The sequence below is a fragment of the Brachyistius frenatus genome, unplaced genomic scaffold (genome assembly GCF_029030835.1).
Source record: "Brachyistius frenatus isolate BFR_SWC_R1_liver_20210118 unplaced genomic scaffold, ASM2903083v1 Contig_19, whole genome shotgun sequence".
In the NCBI taxonomy this organism is placed as follows: domain Eukaryota; kingdom Metazoa; phylum Chordata; class Actinopteri; family Embiotocidae; genus Brachyistius; species Brachyistius frenatus.
Window position 1 is genome coordinate 3,062,684 of NW_027210618.1, and position 27,614 is coordinate 3,090,297.

Below are 27,614 nucleotides of genomic sequence, written 5' to 3' on the forward strand. Positions count from 1 at the left end.
TTTAAAAAAAATTCTATTGTAACTTTAGAAATATTAAAGATGGTGTGACGGTTTCAGTTCTGCTCAAAGAATGGATGGAAAAACAAAACCTACTGTTAAAAAAAACATAATTTTGCACAACTGATATAAAAAATGAAAGGCTTCAAATAAGGCTTCAAAACCAATGAAATGCCAAAGATGTGATTCGAAGAACCTCAGACGAAGTAAAAAGTTAACAAATCATTGATTTTCATGTGAGAATTGAAAGAACTGAAAGAGAAAAGAATGCATTGGCATTATTAGCATGATCAATTTATATCATGTGAAAATAACATGCTTGTTTTACAATAAGTTCTAAAATGAAACACAAAAATATTTTGACATGATATTGATGATTGCACATTCATCTGACAGTTTGTACGGTACATCCTTCATAATTACAGATTATCTCAACTCATATCATTGTTATTTATTCAACACAGAATATAGGTATTGATCTGCTCTTCATCACATACACAGGTATGAAGGTCCAAAATAGCTTGCACGGAATTTTTCAATGCCAATCTTTTTAATTACACGTGTTAACTTGCCTTGTCACTTTGTAAAAATAGAATCTAAGTGGTGAAAAAGATCCTACTCACAAACTAAAATAGGACTTTATCTTCAGGTATTAACCCCTAAAACAATTCAAAAGGTAAAATCTTAGCTCTGCATCATAACAGAAAACTCCCTGACTCCTCTATTTCTGTCAGAATAATCTAAACCTACGTACCGTCAGGGTGAACAGTTGAATTCAGAGCAGTCAGGCAGAGTTGGTGTCTCCAAGGCAAGCAGTTTGGACTGAGGATGGGAGAACTGATGGAGTTGTGTGTCTACCTGAGGGGGCGGAGTCTCAGTGCCAGTCAGTGAATATGACAGTGAGAATAGCAGTCCATTGCGGAGAGCAGAAAAAAAAAGTTATCAAATGAGCTGCAGCCACAGATCATTTTTATTTCAGACCTAATCACTATTTGTAGGGATGTTTTCTTTGTGTTTTTGTTGTTGCAGCATAGTTAATATCAGTTAACATTTTGTTTGCATTGCAATAATGTAAAAACATGATAATGCTGCATAGAGAAGAGGATTTAGTGCTTTCCAGCTGCCTGTTTTGCAGTAGTAATTATTGTATGCAGGTATTACTTTTCTTTGTTGGTATTCATAGACATACATAATCCAATAACAAAATATATAAATAAAGACAAAATGCCTCCAAACAAGCAGGATTTATTGTTTTAAATGAAAAAACAAAGGGTCTCTTTCTTGGAGAGAAGACAAGTATAGTTGTCTGTGACTTTATTTAGATATGCAGTATCTGAGAGTTTTGAACAACAGAAAGAGCTGTGTAACTACACAACTGTCAAACTGTTATCAAAGAGCTATTTACAGTTCTACCTGCACTTGTATTTGAATAGCATATCAGTGCATCTATTAAAAACAAATAAAAGTGTTTTAATTTAGGCTGCTGATAAATGCAATGCACCCTAGAGTGTAGACATCCAGCCACAGTGACAAACAACACCTTAAATAACTCAGACACAATTAACTTTGTACAAGACATTTCTGCATAATCATGTCTTGTTTAAGGAGATTTTTGTTGCTGTGGTTGTTTTTTTTTTCTGTTTCATAATGTTTGTTTTGTTGTCATCATTCTTTTTTTCTGTCACACACATGTCCTGGTTTCTTCTAGTGTGTAAGTACATGATAAAAGAAGCGGGAGAGGACAGAGGGCCAGGCTGGCATTCCATCAGGAGGTCTTTATCTCCTGGTGAGATGAGAGGAATATCAAGGGAACAAGAACCCTAAATAGTACATGCATTTATAGTTTTGCTCACACACATGAAACAAGAAAAAATAATGAATGCGGTATAGTAATGAATATGCACAACAATAATCCAGACTAATGCATGTTAAATATGAAAGTATTCACATCCTGTAAATGTATATTATGTAAGTAACAGCTGACTGAAATTACCAAATATATCTACACGGTTATACAAATGTCTTAAAAGATAAACCTGGGAGCAATTAGTGACTGAATTGTAGACATTGTTACCAAGGTAACTTTCTGCCACCTACTGGATTAGTATTTATCTGCCCTCCAGTTTGTATTGGAGGAAATAAGTTATATACATTTGTTGTGTATATCAAACAATAGGAAAACTCTTTTTAAGTCCTGTAGCCTCCACCTTGTTCTGTTTCATTATAATTCTTCAGGACAGTTCAAAGGTTAATTCGAATTTGACTTTTAATCGTTTTATTTGCTCTGTTTTATGAACTCTTGGATGACTGGAGACATGCACCAGTAGCAAGGAAACCTGCGGCGTTGCACTGGTGGTGTCGTGAACCTGCTGTCACATGACTCTGGCATGCCATTCAGTACTGGATCATTCATCTCCCAACAGTGCAGTCTGGAGGTCAGGGGTTGACTGTCGAGCCCTTTCCCAGCTGGAGCCTTTCCATATAAGGGTGGGAGCCTCTGTGGGAAATAGAAAGGTCTCATCCAGGCGGGGGATTGTACCAAACCCACGCTGAGGCTCCAAGGCTGATAGCATGGTTGGGTCCAGACCACAGGGCTCATCTGATTCCTCCTTGGTTCCTGCAGAGGGCATTGTGACTCCACCCATGGCCAGGACTCAGATCGACTCTCACAGAACTGTCCTCTGAAGCAACTGGTCTGCATCCAAGCGAGACACCCCGCCACACTGTCATAGCGCTCCCTCTCCCCCCTCCCTCTGCTGCTCCTGTACTGCCTGAAGTTCCCATGCTGGAAGTCCCTCAGGTGATCTTGGTGGACGCCCCAGTAATGACCCCGACCGTCCTCGCAGCGGCTCACCTTCACAAAGCAGTCGTTCACAGACAAGTTGTGCCGGACGCTGTTCCTCCAGCCAGGACCCCGGCTCCTGAGGTAGGGGAACTGCTCCTCCATGGCTTTGTAGATGGACCCCAGGTTGAGTTTCTGGGAGGGCGAGGACAGGATGACTTTGGCAATCAGGGCAATGTAAGAAGGCGAGGGCTTTGAGAAGGTCTGTGTGTCCTGAGAGGAGGAGCTCATCGTGTAATCTGGAGGACGGGCTTGATTGGTGATGATGCCATCGTAGGTTTTGACAGCATTTACCATTATTGAATTTGTTTCTCCTGCAACAAGGCTGCTTTCCTCTGTCTTACATGCAGGTGTGATATCACATCCTGCTTTTTCTTCTGGAATGTATGAAGTGTCCATTAGATGTTGTCCGGGTCTTCTTTCCTCTCCATTCATTGTTTATTGTCACTCTGACTTCCAAGTCCTAGTACAGAAAATGTCCTGTGTGGATTCGATCCCACATCCTCAGACAGTCTCAACAAAACTATCTTCTCTGGCAGCTTTTTACATGCTTTTATATTATTCCCATCCAAACGAGGGTAGTGCTCACATTCATTGGTTAAGATACAGCGTTGTTACTCACTGTTAAAGTATGTTTTTTATTTATTCACTCAGATTAAGGACTAACCACATGGAGCTGGATATGCCACTTTGTCACAGCTGTGAGATAAATACAGGAAATACCTGCAGTACACAATGTAAACCGTAAACTGTATGATTCTAGTATCTGCAGATAAATCCTAGTATGAGATAAGCAGATAAAATAATAACTTTGTGTGCAATGGTTGTTTCTCACTATCAGACATTTATTGCATCATTTGAGAGTCACCAGTTGGTCAAAGGATATTATTTTGGAGGCTTAAATAGTATGCAAAGGTCATTTGTTCTTTGTCAGACCTCATATGACCCTTTGTGGAAAAGAAGCAACGAAACGCAAATAGATGCTGTGGTAAACCTCATGCTTTTTGTACAAATAGCCAAATAACACTCTTGGGAGCAATGAGTACAGTTACACAAGAGAGATGCCTATAAAACATGCTTGAGTTTTGCAGTAAGAAAATAAGATAATCAGCCACCTATAGTTTGGATTATATAACAAGAGGACTCTGCGTCAAAGAGGCAAGTGGTTGATATATTCTCCTCCTGAGCTTAAACTACTGTACATAGTTTAAGTCCCTTCTGGCCTATTTATAGTGTTGGCCCTTGCAACAATGTCATCTGTAACTCGACTCCATCTGTTAAGTCAGAGCATGTTGAATGTCACTTGGCAGAAGCAGAAGCAGCGCAGTTCATTACCCGCTGACTCTCTCACGGAGAGCTTCATGGAGTTTGTGGGACAGCCAAGAACCTCTGGGGCCTGTAACCTCTTAGGAGTGCCTGGCGTCAGCTCCGTGGACGTGGACGTGGACGATGATGAGTTCGAGGTGGTCAGCGGCATCAGGCCCAAATCTTCTCCCCTACCACGGAGACGAAGCTCTACCAGCGATGAGGACTCAGATCCTGAGCCTCCTCTCTGTGGCTCCAGGAGAGTGTCCTTTGCAGACGCCAAAGGCCTCAGTTTGGTGCAAGTGAAGGAGTTTGACACATGTGATGTTCCCAAGCTGCCAGGATATGACTCTTCTGAGGGCGGAGGCAAAAATACAGAGGAATACTTCCTCTCACCTCATACTTTCCTTCTTCCACTTTCAACCGAGGAGCTCTCTGCCAGAGTCCAGGAGCAGAAACTAGAGTTGGAAACAATCGAGTTACTCCCGGGGACCACGACACTAAAAGGACTGATCCGTGTTCTCAACATCTCCTTCAATAAGGCGGTTTACATCCGAACCACTTTGGACTCCTGGTCCACCCACTTTGACCTCCTGGCAGAGTACATTCCTGGTTCCAGCGATGGTCTGATGGACTGCTTCTCGTTTAAGCTTACCTTAGTGCCTCCATTCGGCGAGCAGGGAGCCAGAGTTGACTTTTGTCTGCGGTATGAGACTCCGGTGGGGACATTCTGGGCCAACAATAACAACAGAAACTATGTGCTCTTCTGTCACCATAAAATGAAAGAAGGGAGAGAGAAACCACAGACGGAAAATGTGAACAAGAAAAGCTGCCTCAAGACCGTCAGGTGAGGATATAAAGTGGTTCACTGATAGGGATTTAAAATGATCAACACTTCTTTTGTTTTATGACACAATTAAATGCATTCATTTATGAGAATGGTTCGTAAAATATTCTATTATGGTTGAAGAGTGGACAGGCCAGTTTCAGCCTTTTGATTTAAAGAATATTAGTTATTCATTAACTGAAGAGAACAGTCTGATCAAAACGATTGTGTTGACAGCCTTGATATTGTAAAGAGGCTTCAAAATACATTAATCCTGCATTCTGCAAAGGATAACCTTTCCATCCATTCAAGTTTATGTGGGTGGGGTCAAAGTGAGGAATATATTTTATCCAAGTTTAAAGCAAATAATTTCACTTAAATGGTGGAAAGAGCCATTATATCAATTACTGATGTGCAGCCAATCCAGGTTATTTGTGAATAACAGAATAGCCAAAGATTTCATTTTTACATCCAACGTACACAATCACATCCAGCACTTAAAAATACCATCAGTGATATTTTTTATATTTTTAAATGAAAATGATTAATGTCTCTCAACATCGTCACCTTATGTGGTTTGTTGATTGTTGATAGTCGTATAAAACTATACGAGACGGACATACAAATGAAGTTTGACTGATCCCAATTTGATTAATTCACAGTCAGAACTTCTCCACTGTGGAAAACATTTCAGCAACAGAAGCTTCCTCACAGGAAAATATTTCAACAGGTGAGTATTTTTTTTGCTGATTGTGAAATCAAGAAATTGTCCTAAAAATAAAACGCATGTAAAATATGTCTCTTTTCATCAGCTGTGTCCAACCATGGACCGGGAGTGGACACTATGGAAGCCAAGAAAATCTCTGAAGGCCAGTCAGGAACATCAGGGGAACAAAGCCAGAAATTACTAGTGAGTAAAAAAAATTTTTTTTTAAAACACAGATACTGTACTGTGCAAGGTCAAATTTATTTGCGATTGTTACTTGGCTCTAAATCTAAATATTTTATATCCTAAATCCTTCTTAACAGACGCTTGTAAATGTTTTTGATGACTTAAAGTAGCTCTTATTCTTAAACTTGGCAGGTTTGATGTATTATTAGCTACGAAATGGAGCTTAAAGACACCATGATGTGTCTGCAAGGTACAAGAGGAACACAACACTTTATATGACCCCGGCTGCACATTCTGAGGGAATGTCATGACTGGAGCTTGAGTACCACCAATGTAACAAAATGTACTGCACACCTAAAGGACAGTCGGTGCTCGCTGTGAACACTTCCTCGGTGTCTCATATTTTGTTACATATGCTCGCATTTCTTGTTCATCCTCTCAATCAAAACTGCAGTCCAAGACATTTAATCTGAGCATGTTACTCTGTGACATTTTTTTTTTTTTTTTTAAAAACAGGATAACTGTTGTGTGGGCAAGCTGACTTTAATCTCTCTTGATGGACAGATGGAAAGCAGACAGAAGAGCGTCCGAAAAAGCCGCAGAAAGGCTGCACGGATGGCCCGAGTGAAGAACTACTTTACTCAAAGAGATGGAGCAGCGAATGATACGCAAAGAGATGAACAACCTCCAGGAATAAAAGAGGCAGCTCAACAAGAAACCCCAGAGGAAAAACACACAGATGTGCAATCGTTTTCTGAAGACAATCGCAAATCAGAAGGTTCTCAGTTGGTTTCTGATTCTCCAGAAACATTCAGCGAAGCACTGCTTAACGTTCAACATGATACGTCATCAGCACACGACTACACAACTATCAGTGAGACAGAGAAATCTGAGAACACCACTTTGGCTGATTCAGCCACATTAACAGGAGGTGAGCGTGCCACAGATGTCCCAGACAACACATTGCATTCAAATGATGAAGCTTCATCTGCAGATGAACACGTCAACATGTTTGTCACCAAAGCTGAGGAAAGCAGTCAGACAAACAACACAGCAGCAGTGAGCTGTGAAAGTCAAGTTAGCCCGACTAACAATTTCAGTTTTGGCACTGTGGTGGCTCCGCTGTATCATCAGGTGTTTGGGAGAGCAGGAAGTGAAAGTCAGAGCGTAGGTGACAGAGGAAATCCTGCATGGGCTCCACTGGCTATTGGGGGCTTAAATCCTCACACTGACAGAAGACAGTTTAGCTGCATTGTTCCAACAGGTCACAAAAGTCAAGTAAATGTGATCAACAATCAGGAATCAAACCATGAAAGCTTAGATGTCACACTGAACTGTCCTACTGAAGAAGAAGAGACAAGTTTAAGTGTGACGGTGAATGATGTCCTGGACTGTGCAGATACACTGCAGGAGCCAGCAGAGACTGAATACTCAGACCAGATATGTAAACATAGATCTACAGATTCAAACCCTCTTTTAGCAGACACAGTAGCACATTCAGAGACTGAAAACGTTTTATTAAACACAGATTTGTTGAATCCACAAATGCCCACTGAGAGTTTACATCTTCAGGGAGAATCACAGGAAGACAATGTAATCCATGACCTCGAAGGCCAAAACACAGCAGAAACACCACAGTGCCAACCACCACAGCATACATGTACACAAATCAGGACTGACTTTGATGAAACAGTGACACAAAGTGAAACAGAGGAAGTCAGAATCAGTCCACAATCATCCTTTATGTCCCTCCAACCGTCTCCGAGTGTGTTGGAGCATGTTATTGAGGAGACAGACCACCTGACCAGCAGTAGTGGAGAAAACAAATGGAAGTGCTTAGAGTTAGACAAAGACCCTGATGATGGAAGAGCTATGACTATATCAAAACCCAACACGTCTTTGAAGGAAGACCCTCTACTACAAGTGTTAAATTCTATCCACATCGATAATGCAGATACAAAAGAAATTGAGAACAACCTCGTGTCTGGTTGTGAACCGGAGGATACGAATTTCCCAACACCTGAGACACCTCAGGAAGAAGCTAATAACATGGAGGAAGGAAATAAAGTGATATACAGCTCACATAAAGAGGAACCAAAACATTCTGGTGAAATTAAGGTAATTGGTGAGGTATCTGACTCCATGACAGAAGTAATGATGACTAAGTATCATGAACATGAAGACATGTTTGTGGAGCTCAAAGATGAAGACACTCGTGAAATGGAATCTGCCATATCAAAACAGGATGAGGATTTCTGTTCAGCAGACATTACTGAAATGAAAAACTGGGAAATGATGGTTGAGGAAGAGGAAAATAACATATATACAAGTAAAGAAGATAGTGAGGCCATACATTTAAAGGCAGAGGACACTAAGGCAGTTGAGAAAGATACAACTGAGAAAAAAGTAGAGGAGTTTGTGGAGGAGGTCACAGGTACAGAAGTGAAAGAGGTGAAGGCCGACAACACTGGGGTGTTAGAGGATGAGGAGTCGATAAGAGAGGAAGAAACTGGGAACGATAGTGGAGATGTTGAGACTGAAGTAGAATATGTTCAAGTCACAAAGACAGACGAGACAGCTGGGGAGGAAGAAGACGCTGAAGCAGAGAAAACCGAGGGACCAGAGGAGAAACAGAAAGAAAAACACTTTACAGAGAAGCAAGAGGTCAATATTAAACGGAAAAATGTCCAAGAAGAGGAGAAAGAGGAAGAAGAGAAAATGGAAATAGACTTGAATGATGAAGGTGAAGCAGGTGAAGAAGAGGAGGATCAGGTAAAACTGAAGGAGGAAAACGGAGAGGAGAAGAATCCAGATTACAAGAAAGAAATCCTCAATGAGGCAGGAGAGGCAGAGATTGTAGATGCAGATTCATGCATGACAATAGAGGACAGAGAAGATGAAGAGGGGTGTTCAGAAGAGAGGTCAGACATTACACACAACAAGGCTGAAGATGGTTTATCTGCTCTGGTGAACAACGGGCAGGAGGATGTCAGTGTGAAAGTAATTGAGAAGGAAAATACAGGAGGAGGGCAAAAAGCACGCAACCACACTGAAATCTGTCTTTACAACCTGGAGGGTTTCCAGAGCAACAAGAGTGTCACACATGAGCGATCAAAAGCTGAGAATGAATCCTCCGCTGCAGAGGGAGACATTTTAATAACAGATGAACCTGAAAACGACCAAACGAGCCACAACAGCACTTCAGAAGAGTCGGACTCAGACAACGAGGTTGAACTGTACATGCACTGTCTGAGGGCCGTTGGCACCGCAGCACAGGCCCGCAGGGACAGGAACAAAGATACAAGTTGTTCTGGGAGCAGAAGGCTCTCTGTAAGCAGAAACAAACTGCCGTCCACACCCATGCCATCCATCAGTGAATCTCTGGATGAAGAACAACACCTCAGCCGCCTTCAGGAGAATCGTGAGGACGAAAGGACAGCTGCTGCCGTAGCTGTGTCAGCGTCAAGTGGACAGAAAAGCATCAAGCAAAATGTTTTGTGGTGGAAAGATACTTTTTCCTGCAAAAATATCTCAAAAACATTATTCTGCACCACCTCGTTAGTGGTATTTGCAGCTGTGGCATACCACTATGATTTTCTGGCCTGTTTTGGCCTCTACCTGATATCTGTGGTTTGGCTCTGCTGTCAAGGAGAGAGGCAACCAGTGAAAAACAACAAGAGAATAGGCTGAATCACATTGTAAAACTCATACAATCGTAAATAATAATGGGCATCAATTTTAAGTGGGACACATCAGAATAAATGCTGTATATACCCCGTGGGAGGATGTTAACTCTGTTGTCAAGAGTCTATGAAACAATTTCCTTTATGCTTTCCTGTATATAAAACTGAGCGTCTCCTCAGTGAAGCTCACACTGATCAGCTCTGCAGAGACTTCATCCTTTGTGAGGTGGAAGTGAGACTCATCGGTGTGCTGTGTGTTGGCTTTGTGTATGATTCATTTCGTTTTCATAACAATAAAATGAATCAATTTGACAACTGAAAAATAATTCATTGGATCTGTCTATATCCTCCTGTTTACTAATAGTTCAGCTTGGAGCAAAAAACAGGGATATTATAAAGAATCTTATGATGATACACATATGTGTTTCAGAAAAATAAGTGCATATACAAATTTCATGAGTAGAAAAGACAAGTTAATTGTAACTTTTTTAAACTATATTTTAAAAAGGGATTGTTTCAGTAATTGTTTCATTTATACTTTTGTTGAGTGCATTTAATCATTTTGAGTTTTGACAGTGTAGCGTGGCTAAAAATTGATTAAAAAAAAATTCAGGAAGAACCAGAGAGATTGATGTTGTTTTCAGATATTTTCCTATGATGAACTGGATTGAATCATGGACACATGAACAGAGGTCATTTGGAATATGATTGTTCCCACTCAGACGCTTCAGGTCAGTAGCATTATACTGTAATCTGCGCTTTAGACGAATGCCGTCAGTGGTATGTTATGTCTGTGATCTACGGTCATACCCTGAAACTCAAACCAGATTATGACCTGACTGGTTGGATTTTTATTTGCGTTTCTGGTGTGTTGAAACATTTTTTTTTTCTTTTATCTCGAGCTGCATTCTGATCAAATCAAAATACCTCATTTTCACCAGTTATCAGTTTTAAAATATGTTTGGTATCAAACCCACCAACACATTCAACTGTTTGTACACGTTTTTAAGGATTATTCCTCTTCTGGCTCTGTCCTTTTTTTCTCTTTCTGGTAAAGAATACAGGCATGTTTCATTGTTCCAAAAAGATGACAAACGTAAGTGCTCATATACAAACGTTTCACATCTTTCAATGCCTGTCCAGTTGAGTATTTTTGTCTCAGGGAACGCAGACTGAAATCAAGTCACTCGTAGCTCCAGCATGTAGCTCCTACTCCCAGTTTTCAACTTTGACTTTTAGCTGCGAGGTGAACACAGCTGCAGTAATGTAGTCACGAGGGCCGTCCGCTGGGAGGATTTCCACTCTCTTTAGAAAGGAAGAACAGAATCACATACAGAAGGGTGTATCTGACTGTGCTATACAAATGATTTCCCTTTCCATTCACCTCTTATTGTTCACACTCCAATTATTGCATTCAATTCATGTCCAAAGTTTCTTTCATAAATATGTGACCTGATAAAGTGATAGAACTTATGAGAGAAATAATAATACATTTTTATTAGCTGTGCTGGTGGCGCTTATGTTGGCCACGTATTATTGCCACATGTGTTGGTTGAACCCTGGACCTGTTGGACAACAAACTGCTGCCAGCCAAGTGTTTTCATATCCACGCTAACAGATGCCTTTCTGACCTCTTTCTGTGTTTTATTACTCGAGTACAGAGATAAATCAAATGTACCGTGACCATATATCAATGTTTGAAGTCAGGAAATATTTCTAAGAAACCCTGGTTCCGCATTTACAAATGTAAGTATTAGAGATATTTCTTAAAATGTTTATCTATTTAAATATAAATGTGAAAAATGTATGATTTATGATCTGAGCCACACAATAATCTGTACACAACATAGTTTCTTAATAAGCAAGAGAAATGTCAAATTGATACAATAATATCATACAAACTGAAATGGGATGCAATGACAAACATTATAATTTAGTGAATGCATCTTATTTCTTTTCCTGTTTACTAGCTAAGCCTTTATGTAAAACGTCACATGATGACACTTCATAATATCTGCTACAATTAGTATGGTTTTATGGAAGCACATCCCTCTAGACAGTTTTGCAGCGCATCCAACCAGCGTCTGTGCAGCTAAGTAAACAGTGCGGTGGCCATTATGTGCTATCTTGGGAGGTGGGAAAGAAAATAGTTACTGTCAAGGGGTTTCAAAGAATTAATGGATAACAAAGCTTTAAATAAAACTACAGATGTCCTTACTTCACGCTGAATTCAACTGACTCAGGACAAAAGCAGTGTAAAAATTGCAAATGAATTTCTTTTTTTTTTTTTTACTGTTACAACTAAATCCTATGAAAAATGAATCATGTCAGTCTTATACTTTTTTAAATATGAGTGAAATAAATACTTTGTCAACTAACTAAAAAACAACTAAAAAGATGAAAAGGACGAGTATAGTGGAGATTGGTCTTTGAAAAATGTTGAGTCCACACAGTAAATAGCCCTGAAACCAGTGGGTATTATACAATGTACACATAGAAGTCGAATGTGATGCACAAGAATGAAATATAACATTTCAATCATGAACAAAATTATCCTTATAAAAAAATATTGTTCATACTGAATGTAAGATGTTTGACTTTGGACCTGGTTGTGTATGTATGTTTGTGCTGAACAAATGTGAGCATACCACATCCATCACTGATTTTTCTGTTCAAGTGTGTAGAAAAGAAAAGTTATTTTTGTCTGACCAGAAACATAATAAACACTACACACATCACAAACTATAACAACATCACAGCAGTGATGTAGACGTTGATTTTTGCAAATAAAATCGTTCAGTATGAGCTGCTTTACAGCTCTTTGCTCATATATATTACTTGGTAGAAAGGGTGTAGTGAACATCTTTTTTTAGGTTTTGTACAGCGTCCTCCAGGAGGTATTCCCTCAACTTCTGAGATGATTGAACGTGTACTTCAAACCAGGCTGTGCTTTTCTGTAAACAACAGTGTTATATGGAGTATTTAGTCATCTTTCTGGCAGCCCACAATTTTCCTGCTGTTTTGACACCAGTATATTGTTTTTGTCAGTAACATACAGGTCACCATACCAGACTGAAGCACTCTACAGCAGGCTTTTCTATTGCATTTTTCCAAAGAAAGACACTCTGACTGATCTTACTCATACAGGCTTTCAAATTCTTAGTCTATTTAAAGAAGCAGCTCTGAAAAGGTTCAAGATGTCTAATGCTCTTTAATAATCTGCACTGAAGTCATACTAAACGCAACATTATCTATTTAAGCTTTCCAAGGTCCGTCTCCTCACACTGCCCCCCCTGAACAGAACAAAACATCACGTCAAGTCGCACTCTCTCAAATCTTTTGGGCAGACTACATCCCATTTCTGGACCTAATCAGATTATCTCACTTGCTGAGGCAGTTTGCCAAAAGTCTGTATCTATGCCAAATTACTGCAGGTTGTCCTGAGCACTTTTATGAGCGTGTTTTGAACTGATCTATTTTACAAGTAGATGATCTCATGGAAAATGATGTGGTTTATGGTGCCATAATGCTAAATTATGCATATCAAGGCCTTAAAATGCTTAAATTAGCTTCATTCGCAGTAGACTTGAACACTAGTTATTTAAATGAATGAATGATAATTCTAGGTCATTGTTGGAAAAAATTACTCAGAGGCTTGGTTCAAAATCAAAAACACATTTATTCTTGCAAGAAGGAGCAACTACATGCACCCTCAAAGAGAGGTGTCCAGCAGTCCTCTCCTCCGCAGTCCACCCAGTCACTCCTCCGTAGGGCAGCTTGTATACAGTGTGACAAACAGTTGACAGTCACCCCCATTCCCTTTGTATCTGCTTTCGTATGGTAATACAGAGTTGGTTGTAGGTTACAAGATAAGGACACAGGGGAGTCGTCAATTAGATGGGGAAAGTACAACAAAAAGAATCACTTTCAAATAAGACAGAAAACAAAAGAAACTTTTCGGAGGCTGCTTGACAAGAGACTTTCCGGAGAGACAATGCAAACAAGAGGAAGAGACAAATCTTTTTTTTTCCATCAGTCATTAACACATATTATTTATTGTTTTATAATTCCTCCAGAACTATGTAAGTGTAAAGAAATAAGAAGCAAGAGACGAAATAAAAATCCTAAAAATGTATAAATCTTTGCATTTTTCGATTACTTAATTCTGGGATTTACAAATGCACTTTGAACGCTGCACAGCACGCAGTCTGCCCCGGGCTCTCTTCCGGGCCTGTGATTGGACGATGCGCTGTCAGTTCCGAGGCACGTCTGCTAAATTCAACCAATCGGATTGCGTGTTGTTGGCCGGTGCGCCGGTTTCGCCGGTCGGGTTCCAGCTTGGAAAAAGGGGAAGCGACCGGCGAAGGCAGCATCGGCGGGCGCGGTGCGGTGCGGTGCGGTGCGGTGCTATGGACCCCTGGGACAATGTCGAGACGGGGGAGACGGAAAACCAGCTGGAGGTTTTCTACGTGCCGATTCCGAGCGAAGCCCCGTGCAACAAGGAGCAGGAGAAGCTGTCAGGGGTCGTGAAAAACGTCCACAGAAAACTGCGCAGGAAATACAGAGAGGGTAAGCAGCCTCGGCGGGCCCCTGTGTCTCTCTCTCTGTCTCTCTGTCTCTCTCCGTGTGTCTCTCCGTGACTGATTATTTAGACTTTAGCTCACAAATACTAAAAGGAACCTGAAATCCTCAAGTTTCCGGTAATCAGCCCGGTAAACACGGTTTTACCGTGGTCGCCAGCGTGACGTGTGTTTTGGAGGCAGGTTAGCTGCGCCGGGCTGCAGACAGACAGACAGACAGACAGAGAGAGGGGTTGAGTTCAGCACGTCGGGCCTTTTTAAAACTCCTCAACATTACACACACACAGCAAATATTACTGCTGTTTGTCTTCTGGAGAGTAAATATGTATTTGTCTTCCAAACCCAGTCAACTCGGGAGTATAATAGGTTACTAATGAGAGACACTAAAAGAATCAACCTGCTGACAATGAATGACTTTCTATTGCCTCTCTGCTGCTAATAAAAGATAAGTCTGTGGACTGAACAAACATTTGTCACAACTTTTACAACCAAATTAGCTTTTTAAATTTTTTTTTTATTATTATTATTTCTGCGCGTCGCCGTCATTCACAGCCGGACAAGTCAAAAGTAAGTTGATATCTGACATTGATAAAGAGCCTCAGATCCACCGCTGCAGACTTTACTCTGCAGACAACAAACACAGTTTGTTTGAAGACACGAGGACACAACTTGTGTGAGCAGATCTAAACTCGGGAGATGATTTGAAGTCAAACTGTGGAGGAGGACAGTGTGGGAAATTACAAAACAAAACCAACAACAACAACAACAAAAATATATATATACACTTTTGCTGTCACTGTCTAAAAAAATGTGTCCTTTTACAAAATTATGGGAGTGTCTTTAAAAAAAACAAAACCAGTAGCCTAATTAGTCCATAAAGTTGGAAGTGTCATCATCAACTTTCCAAGAGGTAAAAAAAAAAAAAAAAAGCAAAGAAAAGTGTACAATTATCCTGATGCGCATCGAATCAGAGAAAGCAGGAGACCATTCTAACTAGTTATGCTTTTATTTTGCTCTTATTAACCTTCTTATTGCATAAGTTAAAAGATAAACTGAAAACTTCATCACTGCACAGTATGTACGTAGTGGGAACGACAGCGCTGTTTGTGTGAGTGTGTTAGAAGGGAAACATTTTAATGAAGTGAAAATAAAAATGATGGCTTAATGTAGGATTATGATGCTGGTCTAAAATAATGATCTTTTCACTGATTATTTATTTGTATTTCATCAGAGGATCCACCTGTAAGAGGCAGGTGCGAGTTGTCGGAGAAATGGTCCCCATTAATTGCTGATGAACTGAATTAAGGTCCAAACTTTTAGGTGGGATTTTCTTCTGCTTTGTGAATTTGGGGGAAGTAAAAAAACAAACAAATCTGAATATAGTGACTACTTAATAGTAGCAGATAATAGTGTATCTCTGAGACTGCGTTGTTATTTAAGTTCACCTGGGATGTCGTTGTCCATGACCTCGCCTTTTGATTTGAACGAGCCTACAGTGATTTGAGCAGGACTACGTTCGACCCTTCCAGATGCAAAAATGCGACGCTGAATGCAGCTTCCTCCTCTCGTCGTGTCTTCATGTTTGAGTGACTGAAACAGAACGATTTAATGTAGTTTTGCAGCTGCAGAGACGGTATGAGGGTTCTCTTCCTTCGGTGTGTGTTCATCAGCAGCTGTCTGTCCTGAAAACAGAAACCGCTGTCTTGTTGATTAAAAATGGGAAGTTTGGAAAAACCCCTCTTACAACACATCAGCACTGATGTGTGACATGTATGAGTCAGAGCGCTAAGACGGAGGAGTTTGTTCCAGGTACAGGACGAGCTAGCAGTTAAAGACTGTGGTTTGAAATGGATTTAAAACCTTGCTGCAGTGCCAACCTTCATTAGGCTTTGTGCTGCTTGCTGTTTGCTGCTGTTGTTGTTGTTGTTGGTCTTTCGATTCCTCTTTCTGAAGAAATGCACAGTCGTACTGGAGACCATGTGGGAGGTGAACACAAAAACAGCAGGTGGAAAATCTTTATCTCGACAAAATGAAAGTCATCGTGTAACGAGCAGAGCACGGCTGGTTGCAAGAATAAAAGCCACAAATGCCACGAATGAGGTTGTCTCCTGCCTGAATGCCCGGATGGCTCGCTTCATTCGACTGCCTCGCCGTCAAAAAAAAAGTGCGTTGGACCATTTCGCTGCTCAAATCTTAAAGCAAACGGCAGAAAGAAAACACTGAGCACTAAGTTTTCAAGCATTTAATCTTGTGTTGGAGTGAAATGTGGCCACGTTCTCTGGTATCAGTTGTTTGGTTTGACATGCACAGAGAGGTCAGGTTTTACTGTTATTTGTGTGCTCTGCCCTACTTTCCCACCATAAAACACCACATAACTGCGATACAGTGCTTTCAAATGAGCTCATGTTTTGAATACAGCAGATCAAATCAGAAAGTATTCGGCGGAGGAGAGACTAGCTGGTTGTTTTGGAGACGAGAATAGCACAAAGAAGTCGTCCTCGGAGCAGACCTCATGATTGGTTAATAAGTAAAGCATGATCTAGTAGGCTTGGCATTGAATCTCGGTGGTCATGCTTTCAGAGCGCTGCTGTTTACCACCACTCCTCTTGTTGTCCTTTCATTTCTGCAAATCAGATGTAGAGTTTTTTTTGTTTTTTTTTCCCCCTCCTGGTCATGGGATTTCTCCCTTATCAGCATGTTTGCTTTTGCTACAGGCTGTCTGCTCCTGAGCAGCTGGGAAGATGTAGTGACAGCAAGTTTTTGTGGACTTTTTTTTTATTACTGTGAAATGGCCATTTCAGATTGATTATTAGAGTTCTGCTTCTGTGCTGCTGGCAGAGACGAGTGAGCTTGTAGGCGATGTTGAAGCAGCCAGCGGAGTACCAGCAGTGGCCTGAGCTTTTTCTAAGAAGTACAATCATGTTTTGGTGCTAAAGTGGATGACCAAAGCTGGCAAGTAGGTTGTGAATGTTTGTTACTTGCTGGGCACGATGAGATGGGCATCTCGAGCTGCCATTGAAAGTCTGAATTGATTTTAAGTTGTTCGGTTTGTGATTTTTACATTTTTTTTAAAATTATTATTATTGTTATTTTTTTTCCCTCAGTGGGCGACTTTGACAAGATCTGGCGTGAGCACTGTGAGGATGAGCAGACGCTGAGCGAGTACGCCCTCGCCATGAAGAACCTTGCCGACAACCACTGGACCAAAAACTGCGAAGGAGAGGGCCGCATCGAATGGTGCCGCAGGTACCGCTGACTTCAAAATGCCTTTTGATTTCTGAACTCTGTGAACTCTGACCAATGTATACCTGCAGGAGGAGCGTCTGTGACACTTCTGTTATTTCGATTCCGCTTGTGTCTCCAGTGTCTGTCAAGAGTTTTTCTTGGACGGTGGAATGAAAAGAATGTTAGAAAAAGATGAGAAAAGCGCCACGCTCGCCGTGGGTCTGACTGCAGCAGCTGTCAGTGCCCAACCGTACAGCACCATCCCCAGGTGAGCTGCAGTAACATCGCCTTCTGTTGTACATGTTCGGTACAACTGTTGGAAAAATTACTCAAGAGGCTCGGTTCAAAATCACACACAAAAAAAACCACATCGGACATTTATTCTTGCAAGAAGGAACACGTACATGCACCCTCAAAGAGAGGTGTCCAGCAAAGAAAAGGGGTCCTTCCCTCCTCCGTAGGGCAGCTTTTATACAGTGGGACAAACAGTAGACCGTCAACCCCATTCCCTTTGTACCTGCTTTTGTATGGTAATACAGAGTTGGTTGTAGGTCACAAGATAAGGACGCGGGGGAGTCGTCAATTAGATGGGGAAAGTACAACAAAAAGAATCGCTTGCAAATAAGACGGAAAACAAAGGAAACTTTTCGGGACCTGAGATTTTCCGGAGCCACAATGCAAACAAGATGAAGAGACACATCTTTCCCTTTCCATCAACAGCCTGTAATCTTTGTCCCAGTTTCATACTACATACTGATCGTGTCACATATTGAGGACATACCGATCTTCGTGGTATGCTCTTCTTTCTGTTAGGCCACCTGTTTTATGGTAACGCCTAGTTCAAAGGCACAAAGCCGAGTAATGTATGGAGCAGGCGGAACCAGTAGCTTTTGTGAGTAAATATTTGGTACGTATGCTGCTGCGATGTCACCATGGACTTGAGCCACATCAGATTTTGTGTTAAACTCAGGAATTTGGAAACGGATACCCTTGAAATGTTTCAGAGGGCCCATGGCAATAAAGGAATGAGCCTGGTGAGGTGCTCTTCAGTGACATTCGTGTTTTTAGAGGGGTAAAACATTACTGTCCAAGACTGAAGAGGGTGCATCAGGTCAGGGGCGCAACCGGGTGGGTTTTGTTTGACATTTGCGGTGTTGGCCACCACCAGTATGTTCTCTAGGATCTGTCAACACCGAGTTCTACTGTGACCTCTTTATTTTTTCAATTTCCTTAAACCGCAGGTCAGTAGTTTACGATACATTATGGATACTTGAACTGACTGCATCCTTCCGGCTCAGAATTTACTGTATTTGTTTGATTGAAGCGGTCAACACTGCACAAGCCTTAAAACAATGAAACATCCACTCACTCTGGATTCAACATTCCAGCCAGGCAAAACCGTTTAAAGATTGAAAGTTGATTTACTTCATTCTTAAACGTACTGGACAGACCTGAATATTCATTTGCAGATGGGTGTTCATGCTCTACACGGAGGTCCCCTACAGCCTGCAGTGTACATCATACTACACACAATATGAACATGCATACTTAAATGTACTCATTTAAATTGATTATTAAAGGATTAACATTTAAAGTTTGACCTGAAGAGCGTTTCCAACTCAACCAAATCACGTGACAATATTGAGTAAATGTAATGCAAACTAAGGGATAAATGTTGTGTTAACAGTCTTTATCCATCAGGATTCATGACCGTTTTGAAAACCACTTACACGCTGCATGTCATTAACTTTTGATGCTGAAATATCACCTCAGAAGTGGTGAAGCAGGTCAATGATGTCTGTCTGTCTGTCTGTCTGTCTGTCTGTCTATCTATCTATCTATCTATCTATCTATCTATCTATCTATCTATCTATCTATCTATCTATCTATCTATCTATCTATCTATCTATCTATCTCTTGATTGCTTTATTTTTAACACCCATTACCTTTATGAAACGTTTCCTATGGACCTGTGTATCAGCTACCTGCACTCATTAGTATATTTACATGGTACACTGCTGGTATTTACATGCGAGCTGCAGACGCTGACACTTCTTCCACATCTGTGCTACAGTTCGATCTCTCAGCTGGGGAAAATGCGCCTTCTTGATGTGGGAAGCTGCTTCAACCCTTTCTTGAAGTTTGACGAGTTCCTGACAGTTGGGATTGACATAGTGCCTGCAGTCGAGGTACGAGTGCTTCTTCTTCCTGTTCACCTTTTTGTCGATGACGCATTTTAAATTCTTGCGTGAGGTTTTCCTACCCGGGTGCAAAGTGTTTGCATTACATGCAAAAAAAACAACAACAACAGCAGAACTGAGTCAGCCAGAGGTGTCAGTGATGTGGTTTACAGTCCGAGAGGCAAGTTCAGCAGAAAGCAGAACAAAAAACGTTGCGCATCCTGCAGCTGCAAGTGATGAAACTAAGTGGTGTGACTTTGGTGATTGGAATAGAAGTTCACATTTGAATCATGATTTCTGTCAAATTTCTCATTTCAGAGTGTGTACAAGTGTGACTTCCTCAACCTGCAGCTCCAGCAGCCTCTCCAGCTGGCCGGCGACGCCGTAGAGGCCTTCCTCCGCCAGCTCCACAACCCCATTGACGCTCTGCCGGCTCAGCTCTTCCACGTGGTGGTCTTCTCCCTGCTCCTCTCCTACTTCCCCTCACCGTACCAGCGCTGGATCTGCTGCAAGAAGGCCCACGAGCTGCTGGAGCTGCACGGCCTGCTGCTCATCATCACACCCGACTCCTCCCACCAGAACCGCCACGCGCTCATGATGCGCAGCTGGCGCGTGGCGGTGGAGTCGCTGGGCTTCAAGCGCTACAAGTACATCAAGTACTCCCACATGCATCTCATTGCCTTCCGTAAAGTGTCTCTCGCCACCACCAGCGACCTGGTGTCGCGCAACTACCCCGAGATGCTCTACATCCCTCAGGACTTCAACTCCAACGAGGAGGAAGACTGCGCCGACATGCCGTCGCAGGAGCGCTCCGAGTTCGAGGACGACCAGCTGGCTTGGGGCTTCACAGAGCTACCGGACACGCCCTACGATTCGGATTCTGGGGAGAGCCAGAGCAGCTCAGTGCCTGGCTTTTACGAGATAGAGGATCCCATCCTGCTTCAGAGTTAGGCTAAACCAGCACCCCCAGCCCGCCCTTGTTCTCTACCTACCCGTCACCTCCCCTTCAACTGCTGCGCTGCCAAATTAAACCTGCTGCATTCTCCTCCCCTTCCTCTCCAAACAATGCAGTTTGCACAGTGTGAAAGACAGAAGTTTACAGATTATTTTCTCATATCCACGCTCCTCTGACGGCACACACACGTATATATATATATATATACACACACACACATAAACAGACACACACACACACACACACACACACACACACACACACACACACACACACACACACACACACAGATGGATATATTTTGATAAATAGCTAGGTTTTTTAAGAGCTGGAAATTGAATGCCCTTAACATATCTAAACTTCCCGCTCCTTGATTTCCACCCCATCTTCCAATCAGCTCTCCGCAACAGAAGTCAGCTTGTCTACATCCTGTACTCAGTCTCCGTTTGAATAAGCTAGTGTCGCAGGCTGCTTCGTACAAAAGCCAAATCCAGCAAACCCCAAGCGGTCTGACAGGAGTTTGATTGCACTGGAGAGACTGAGGTTGAATGAGTGGACTGGTACGCTTGCTTTCTGTCACAGTCTGAAAATTCAAGATGTGCATTTAGTTTTCCAAGAGAAAAAAAACAAAAAAAGAAAAAAGAAATTCATCGTTTTGAAATATATATTCTCAGTCAAACATTGGTGTTGTCCAGTGAAAAGTGATGCAATGCCATTTTAACATGGCATCTGCTGAATGAGTGGTGTATCTTTTACAAGAAAGTGGTATTTGTAGCATTTTAAACATTTTCAGAACCATTACAGTAGGAGTATTACTAGGTTTACTAATGTGAAAATTTAACTGTTTACTTATTGTATAACAAGGTACGAGTGCAAAATAGGTATTGCACTTCTTCTTTTTTTTTTTTTTTTCCTCCTTTCAATGTCCTTACAGATATTATTCCTATTAATTCTCCAGCAGAGAAACACTGCAAAGGTTGTACTTTACAGCACCGCTACCCTTCGACACAACTTTTTAACTTTGATGTGAAAATAAAGTAAAAATACTCTGCCTCCAAAACGATCCAGATCTGAGCTCCTCACAGTCCAAAAATTCACCTCGACAGAAGAAGATTTGCACTAATTCACAGTTTTGTCATAGGGAACCTCTGAAACGAGTGAAAGGATGTCGATTTTTAGCAACAGCAAGCGAAGCCAGATCTGAAGAAACTGTATACTGCAGGTTTTTAGCTAAAGACACTACCAGGTGAAATGAGCGTGTGTGTTCCTGAACGGGCTAAATGTGCGGGTGTGGTTGGGTTTTTCAGTGTGAATGAAAGAATTTACGTCGATGTGTTTGTTTGTTTGTTTGTTTGTCGGTGGCACTTTATCATTGATCCCAAAGGGTGTCACAAAATGTAATTCTTTTCCCGTGATGACAGTTTTACAACCGATATGATGGGACAATAAGATAATACCAATAAGTATAAGGTGCCTTCTTTGTTCATGATTATGTTGCAAACAGACTTTGCATGCACCTGGAGATAATCATAGCTCTCCTTTGTCATATTAACGGAACAAGAAACATTTCCAGTGTTGGTGTAATGCAGCGTGTTGTTGACATTTCCATATCATTTCTACAGTCAGTTCCTTTGCTGATAGTTCCTGTTTCAACAGAAAGAAAAAAAACAACAAAAAAAATTAACATTTCACAGTTCCACACATATTCAGACTTCGGAGAAGCGTGTTTTGTGATTTGTCTTCCAGTGTTTCTTTTGGTCCATTTGCATGAAATGGTTCATCTCCATTATCAACATTTTCAACAATGCAGAACAACGTGTGCTTATAGAATGGTTGTATTTCTCTTTTATAAATGAATGTAAGTGTAAGATGTTTGTGCGTGTGTGTTTTTTTTTTCACCTTTACCTTTAAATATTCAAAATAAAACTGTGTACAACTCATGATGTTGTGTTTTTCAGGAGGAAATCTATATTTTATTATATCATGATGAGACTAGATATCATCCTACATGTAGAATACCATAATTTGGTAATATTGCACCAGTGTTGTCTTTTCCTGCTTTAAAAGACTGCGCTACAATATATTCTGAACTCACCAGGATGTTCTAGATTTTCCTTCATTCACTTAGTCCTTATATCCACAATACTGATGATTATTCATCAAAAATCTTAACTATATAAATATTTTTGCCAAAGGACCGATAGTCATCCCTGCAAATTCATTGCAATATTGAAATTTGGGGTTTTTGGTCCAAAACATTGTGATTTTGATTTTCTCCAATAATAGTTCATGCGAAACAACCACAATTAAAATCTGAAAAAAAAAATGACATCGCCGTGATTATCAGGAGTAAAACTTCTGCACCCATAAAAAGTCGAAATTAACACATGAAAGCTCCAGCAAAAGCAACTCGGCAAATAGCCCGAGCTGAGCCTTTTTAATCAAGTTTCACCCTCGTTCATTTAATTATTATATCTATACGCCAAACAGACTATTTGACAAAAAAAAAAAAAAAAAAAAAAGAAAACTTGAGCTCAAAAATACGGTCTGACCATTGAACGCGGTAAAGCACAGTTTTGACCTTCCGGACTTGCCGTAGCCGCATCGGGCGTCATGGCGGCGGAGTTCCCCCGGAAAAGTTTGGACGTGACAAAACTTTTTGGACCGACATGCACTTCACAGTCCTGACAGGCGTCCCGGTGCTCCGTCTGCAGCCGTCGAACAGACGAAGGCGAACGAGCGACGACTTTCAAGATGTGAATGTTTCCGAGTGCTGACGTTGACGCGACGCGAAGATGCCGCGCGGACGTTCGCTAAGCTAACCGCTGAAAGCGACTGTTCCGGGGTTTGTGACGTCACAACAGGAGACTAAACCCCGCGTTCAACTCCTCTAAAGTGCCTGTTGTGGCTCTTGGGCGGTTCGTTTTTTTTTGTTTTGTTTTTTGTGTCCCCCCCCCCCCCCAAAAAAAAATAAAATGTGTCGTTTCCTCCGCTACTGCGTCAGCCACGGCCTCCGCGCGGGCATGACCCGGCTGGAGGAGGTGAACGGCGAGGTGAGCGTGTGGTCCTCCGTCCGGTGGCTCGGCTACCTGTCCGGCCTGAACCTGCTCGCGGCCCTGTGTTTGGGTCTGTACGCCCGGTGGGAGAGGACCGCCGAGTCCACGCTGCTCGTCGTCTTGGTTTTGGCTCTGTGCGTCCTCGGCGTCGCCGGCGTCCTGCACTACTACCTCCACATGGAGCGGCTGAGCCTCAGCCTGCTGCACCTGTGGTTCGGCTTCCTGCTGGGTCTGCTCTGTTTCCTCGACGCCCCGGCCCGGAGGAGCGACGCGAAGGAGCGGGCGGCCGACTACCTGCTGCTGGCCAGCGCGGCCCTGAGGGCGCTGTGGGCGCTGCTGGAGAGGCTGTTGGGGGGCGCCAGGTACCGGCCCGCCTTCCTCACCTCGGCGGAGCGGCTGCAGCTGGCGGGCTTCGCCGTCGCCAGCGCGACGCTGCTCGTCCAGAAGTCCCTGAGCGTGACGGTGCTGGTGGCGGCGCTGGCCGCGGTGGTGGTCTCCCTGCGGATGAAGGCTGTCCTGGCTCTTCCCGTCCTGGTCTGCTTCGCCGTCATCAGCGCCCTGCTGTTCTTCAGGTCTCTGGACATCGCCGCCAACCCGTTCGCCCTCGCCTGCTTCTTCGGCCGGCTCGTCTGCGACCCTCTGCTGGACGTCTACTTCAGCGGGCTGTCGGTGACCGAGCGCTGGCGGCCCTTCCTCGTGCGGAGGGGCCTGTGGCGCCGCCTGTCCCTCCTGCCGCTGCTGCTGGCGGAGGCGACCTTCATCGTCCTGGCGGCCCGGAAGGTGACCGACCTGGACCGCTGGTACCTGACGGTCCCGGGCTTCGTGGCGTGCGCGCTCTTCTGGGCCATCTGCCACATGGTGTTCGTCATCACGTTGTGGGGCTTTCACACCAAGCTCAGCGACTGCCAGAGGATGTGCCTGTCCCAGGGGTCGGAGGTCAGCGGTCTGGACAAGGTCATGGCCTCAAAGGGCGTCAGGCATTTCTGCCTCATCTCGGAGCGCCTGGTGCTCTTCACGCTGCTGTCAACGGTTGCCGTCGCCGCTCTGTGTTGGCAGGTAAGAGCGACCGGACGGCGTCCCGGAACCCTTTTCTGTGCTGCAGAATCGGGCCGGGACTGATTTACACTTCACACAGAACAGTCCGACACGGTGTTCTTACATCCTCGCAGAGTAAAGCGCAACGGGGAGTGTGACAAGTGAATCCCATCAAAGCTCAAACGGATCAAACTTGTGCCTTTCTGTTAAATCGTAAACCGCGCAGAAGTTTTTGTAACGAAACAAATGATTTGAATTGACCGTGTCTCCTGTTAGTTCATAAAAACAAATCTTGTACTCCATTGTTTACTTGTTTATTTAGACCCCCATCAAGTTTTGGAAAGCGGCGGCGGCGGCAGGGTTCCTCGCCATCACGTCTCAGGTTCCACTTTTATTTGACAGCAGTGTTTCTTTGTGCCCCGCAGGCGTCCAGCAGTGAGTTTGTGAGCACGTTGCTGCTCGTCCTGGCTCTGGAGTCTCTCTTCCACGGACTCTTCCGCGAGCTCGGGAGCAGCCTGGGAGGAACGTGCGTGGGCTACGCGGTGGTCATCCCCACCAACTACTGCAGGTAGGGACGAGTCAGGCCGGCGGCAGAGCGGGAAACGCCTCCCGCTTAGTTCAGACCTGCACGTTGACAAAAACGCGGCGCCGGAGCCGAATCCGGGCCCGCCGGGTCCTCCCAATAGAAAACAAAGCTAAACCCTGGGAAAAAAAAAAAAAAAAAATCGCTGAAGGGAGCGTTATTACGTTAAATAGGTCTGGAGGTGAATGATCAGAACGAGTTTGTACTGCTCGTTCATCTGATTCAACAAGAGTCATCACAGATGATACCAACGTTAAAGATGCTGATCTCATGTCGGCCGAATCAATATTCTCTCAATAAATAGATGGATATACACTGTATACATGACTGTGTACCTGATCTACACTGTATACATGACTGTATATAGGGGGGGGGGACTGCCCACCCCCAGTTTAGGCTACTTGGCCCTCTAATATCAGTCACACTCGCCGGACTTTCTTTATTTTCGACACGCCGTCGACTCGGCAGATATTCTTTTGACTTGACGGGAACCGACACGACGGCAGTCTTCACCGACCCGCGACTTTCTTCTTGGTCCCGCAGCCCCGACGGTCATGCGACGCTGCTGCCTCCCGGTCAGGTGCAGGACCTGAACAGGCGCTCGACGGGCATGCTGAACAACGTGCAGCGCTTCTTCGCCCACCACCTCATCGAGACGTTCGGCTGCGACTACTCCACCAGCGGGGTGAGTCTGGAGGCTCTGCAGGCCAAGATCAAGTCCTTCCTGGAGCTCCGCACGGCCGACGGGCCTCGCCACGACACCTACGTGATCTTCTACAGCGGCCACACGCACCGCACGGGAGAGTGGGCGCTGGCAGGTGAGACGGGACCCCCGACGACGACCCGGTCGTCTCCAGTAGTCGCACGCGTCCGGATCCCCGCCGCAGACTCGATTGCGCAAATGATCCGGACCCTCCCCGCATCTTTTCGGTGACCCCCGTCTGGTTTCCCCTCACCGGCGGTTTGAGTCGGCGTCCCCTGTAACCGTTCTGTGTTCCCCCCCCAGGAGGAGACGCGCTCTGTCTGGACCAGATCCTGGACTGGTGGAGGGAGAAGAACGGCAGCTTCTGCTCGCGCCTCATCGTGGTGCTGGACTGCGACAACTCGTCGCCGTGGGTGAAGGGAGTGAAGAAGGTGGAGGGCTCGTACGTGGCCGCGCAGGGCGCGACGCTGGCCAGAGCGACGGACGTGGAGCTGCAGGACCCCCCGCAGCTCGGCGACTTCACCTCGCAGTGGGTGGAGTACAACTGCAACTCCAACAGCGACGTCCAGTGGTCCGAGAGGGGCCGGCCGGTCTCCGCCATATACGGCATCTCCAAACACTGGAGCGACTACACGCTGCACCTGCCCACAGGAAGTGACGTCACCAACCACTGGAGCATGTACTTCCCCCGGATGACCTACCCGGTGGTCCAGCTGGCGCTGTGGTGCGGCGGCCTGAACCTGCTGTGGATCTGCGGCGTCTGCCTGCGGTGTCTCAAGAGGGTCAAACTCAACTGGTTTCCGCCGGCGATACTGGACACTGGACAAGGCTTCAAACTGGTCCGATCATAGAAACACCGGCAGATTTTTATTTCTCTCGTTTTACACAGAATATTTCTAATGTTTCTTATAAAAGAGGTTTGTTTTTGGGTTGTTTTTGGACCCTGAAAACAGGCAGCTATCTGATCGAAAACTTACCAGCATCCTGTTCAACCACGAATCAGTTACTGATAGAAAATGTGTCCTCGGCACCCCGGCCCAGCGTGACTACCTGCTGCTGGCCAGCGCGGCCCAGAGGACGCTGCTGTTCGGGGGCACCGGGTACCGTCCCGCCTTCCTCACCTCGGCGGAGCGGCTGCGGTACCAGTTTTGATGTTCTTTGAAATAATAGTTCCGTTAATGTGCATTTTTTTTATTTTTATTTTTTAAGATTCAACTTCGAGGTCTTTTTTTTTTTCTCCCAACAATCCCTCACAGACGGACATGCCGGCTCGTGGGACGAGACCGAGCGCACCGAAACTCTCTCGAACATTCACGCGTTGCCTTTTACCTTCAGATCAGCAAACAGCCCGCGGAGGCTGGTCCTTTTAATCCTAAAAACCAAAGTTCAGAGGAAGAGCTCAGGCATGAAAATACATTCTGCGGTCGGTTTCTAAAGCTCCCGATTCTGTTTTCCGATGAAATGATTCCTCTCCCATCCTTTTACTTTGTATTTTACACTCTTGAGCGCTTGTCTGCTCGACCGCACTGCATTGTGTCCAATGTTTTCTAATGCTTTTCGGGGAGGGGGGGGGGGGGGGGTTAAACCCACTGCAGCTGCTTCAGGGAGGCCACGGAGAGTTTGAACTGTTCTGATGAATGCACTACCAGCAGGGACGTATGAGAACCGCCATATTTATCGCACAATGAACCGCTATGCAAGTTTATTCTAATCACTTTTAACGTGTTTGCAAAAGGGATTCAAATGTAAGAA

At 43.8% G+C, this 27,614-nt stretch overlaps 3 protein-coding genes across 5 annotated transcripts; all 3 read left to right on the forward strand.

Annotated features, from left to right (window-relative positions):
* Positions 1-2,912: 2,912 nt before the first annotated feature.
* On the forward strand, positions 2,913-9,826 carry ppp1r3ab (protein phosphatase 1, regulatory subunit 3Ab). 2 transcript variants are annotated; one of them, XM_069695330.1, is made up of 6 exons: positions 2,913-2,923; positions 4,150-4,991; positions 5,633-5,700; positions 5,783-5,880; positions 6,427-7,350; positions 7,954-9,826. In XM_069695330.1, the coding sequence occupies exons 2-6, from the start codon at positions 4,201-4,203 to the stop codon at positions 9,550-9,552; spliced, it is 3,480 nt and encodes a 1,159-aa protein (XP_069551431.1). In that variant the 5' UTR covers positions 2,913-2,923; positions 4,150-4,200; the 3' UTR covers positions 9,553-9,826. The 2 variants fall into 2 exon arrangements, with proteins under 2 accessions (XP_069551431.1, XP_069551430.1); XM_069695329.1 differs by lacking the exon at positions 2,913-2,923 and having other exon boundaries at positions 6,379-7,350.
* Positions 9,827-13,864: 4,038 nt separating this feature from the next.
* On the forward strand, positions 13,865-22,353 carry samtor (S-adenosylmethionine sensor upstream of mTORC1). Of its 2 annotated transcripts, none has more exons than XM_069695331.1 (5): positions 13,865-14,114; positions 17,230-17,371; positions 17,490-17,618; positions 19,425-19,539; positions 19,849-22,353. In XM_069695331.1, the coding sequence occupies exons 1-5, from the start codon at positions 13,955-13,957 to the stop codon at positions 20,479-20,481; spliced, it is 1,179 nt and encodes a 392-aa protein (XP_069551432.1). In that variant the 5' UTR covers positions 13,865-13,954; the 3' UTR covers positions 20,482-22,353. The 2 variants fall into 2 exon arrangements, with proteins under 2 accessions (XP_069551432.1, XP_069551433.1); XM_069695332.1 differs by lacking the exon at positions 13,865-14,114 and adding an exon at positions 16,648-17,081.
* Positions 22,354-23,442: 1,089 nt separating this feature from the next.
* Positions 23,443-27,171, forward strand: tmem168b (transmembrane protein 168b). Its single transcript, XM_069695333.1, has 4 exons — positions 23,443-24,597; positions 25,002-25,144; positions 25,703-25,977; positions 26,166-27,171. Exons 1-4 carry the CDS (start codon positions 23,461-23,463, stop codon positions 26,711-26,713), a joined length of 2,103 nt encoding a protein of 700 aa, XP_069551434.1. The 5' UTR covers positions 23,443-23,460; the 3' UTR covers positions 26,714-27,171.
* Positions 27,172-27,614: the final 443 nt, after the last annotated feature.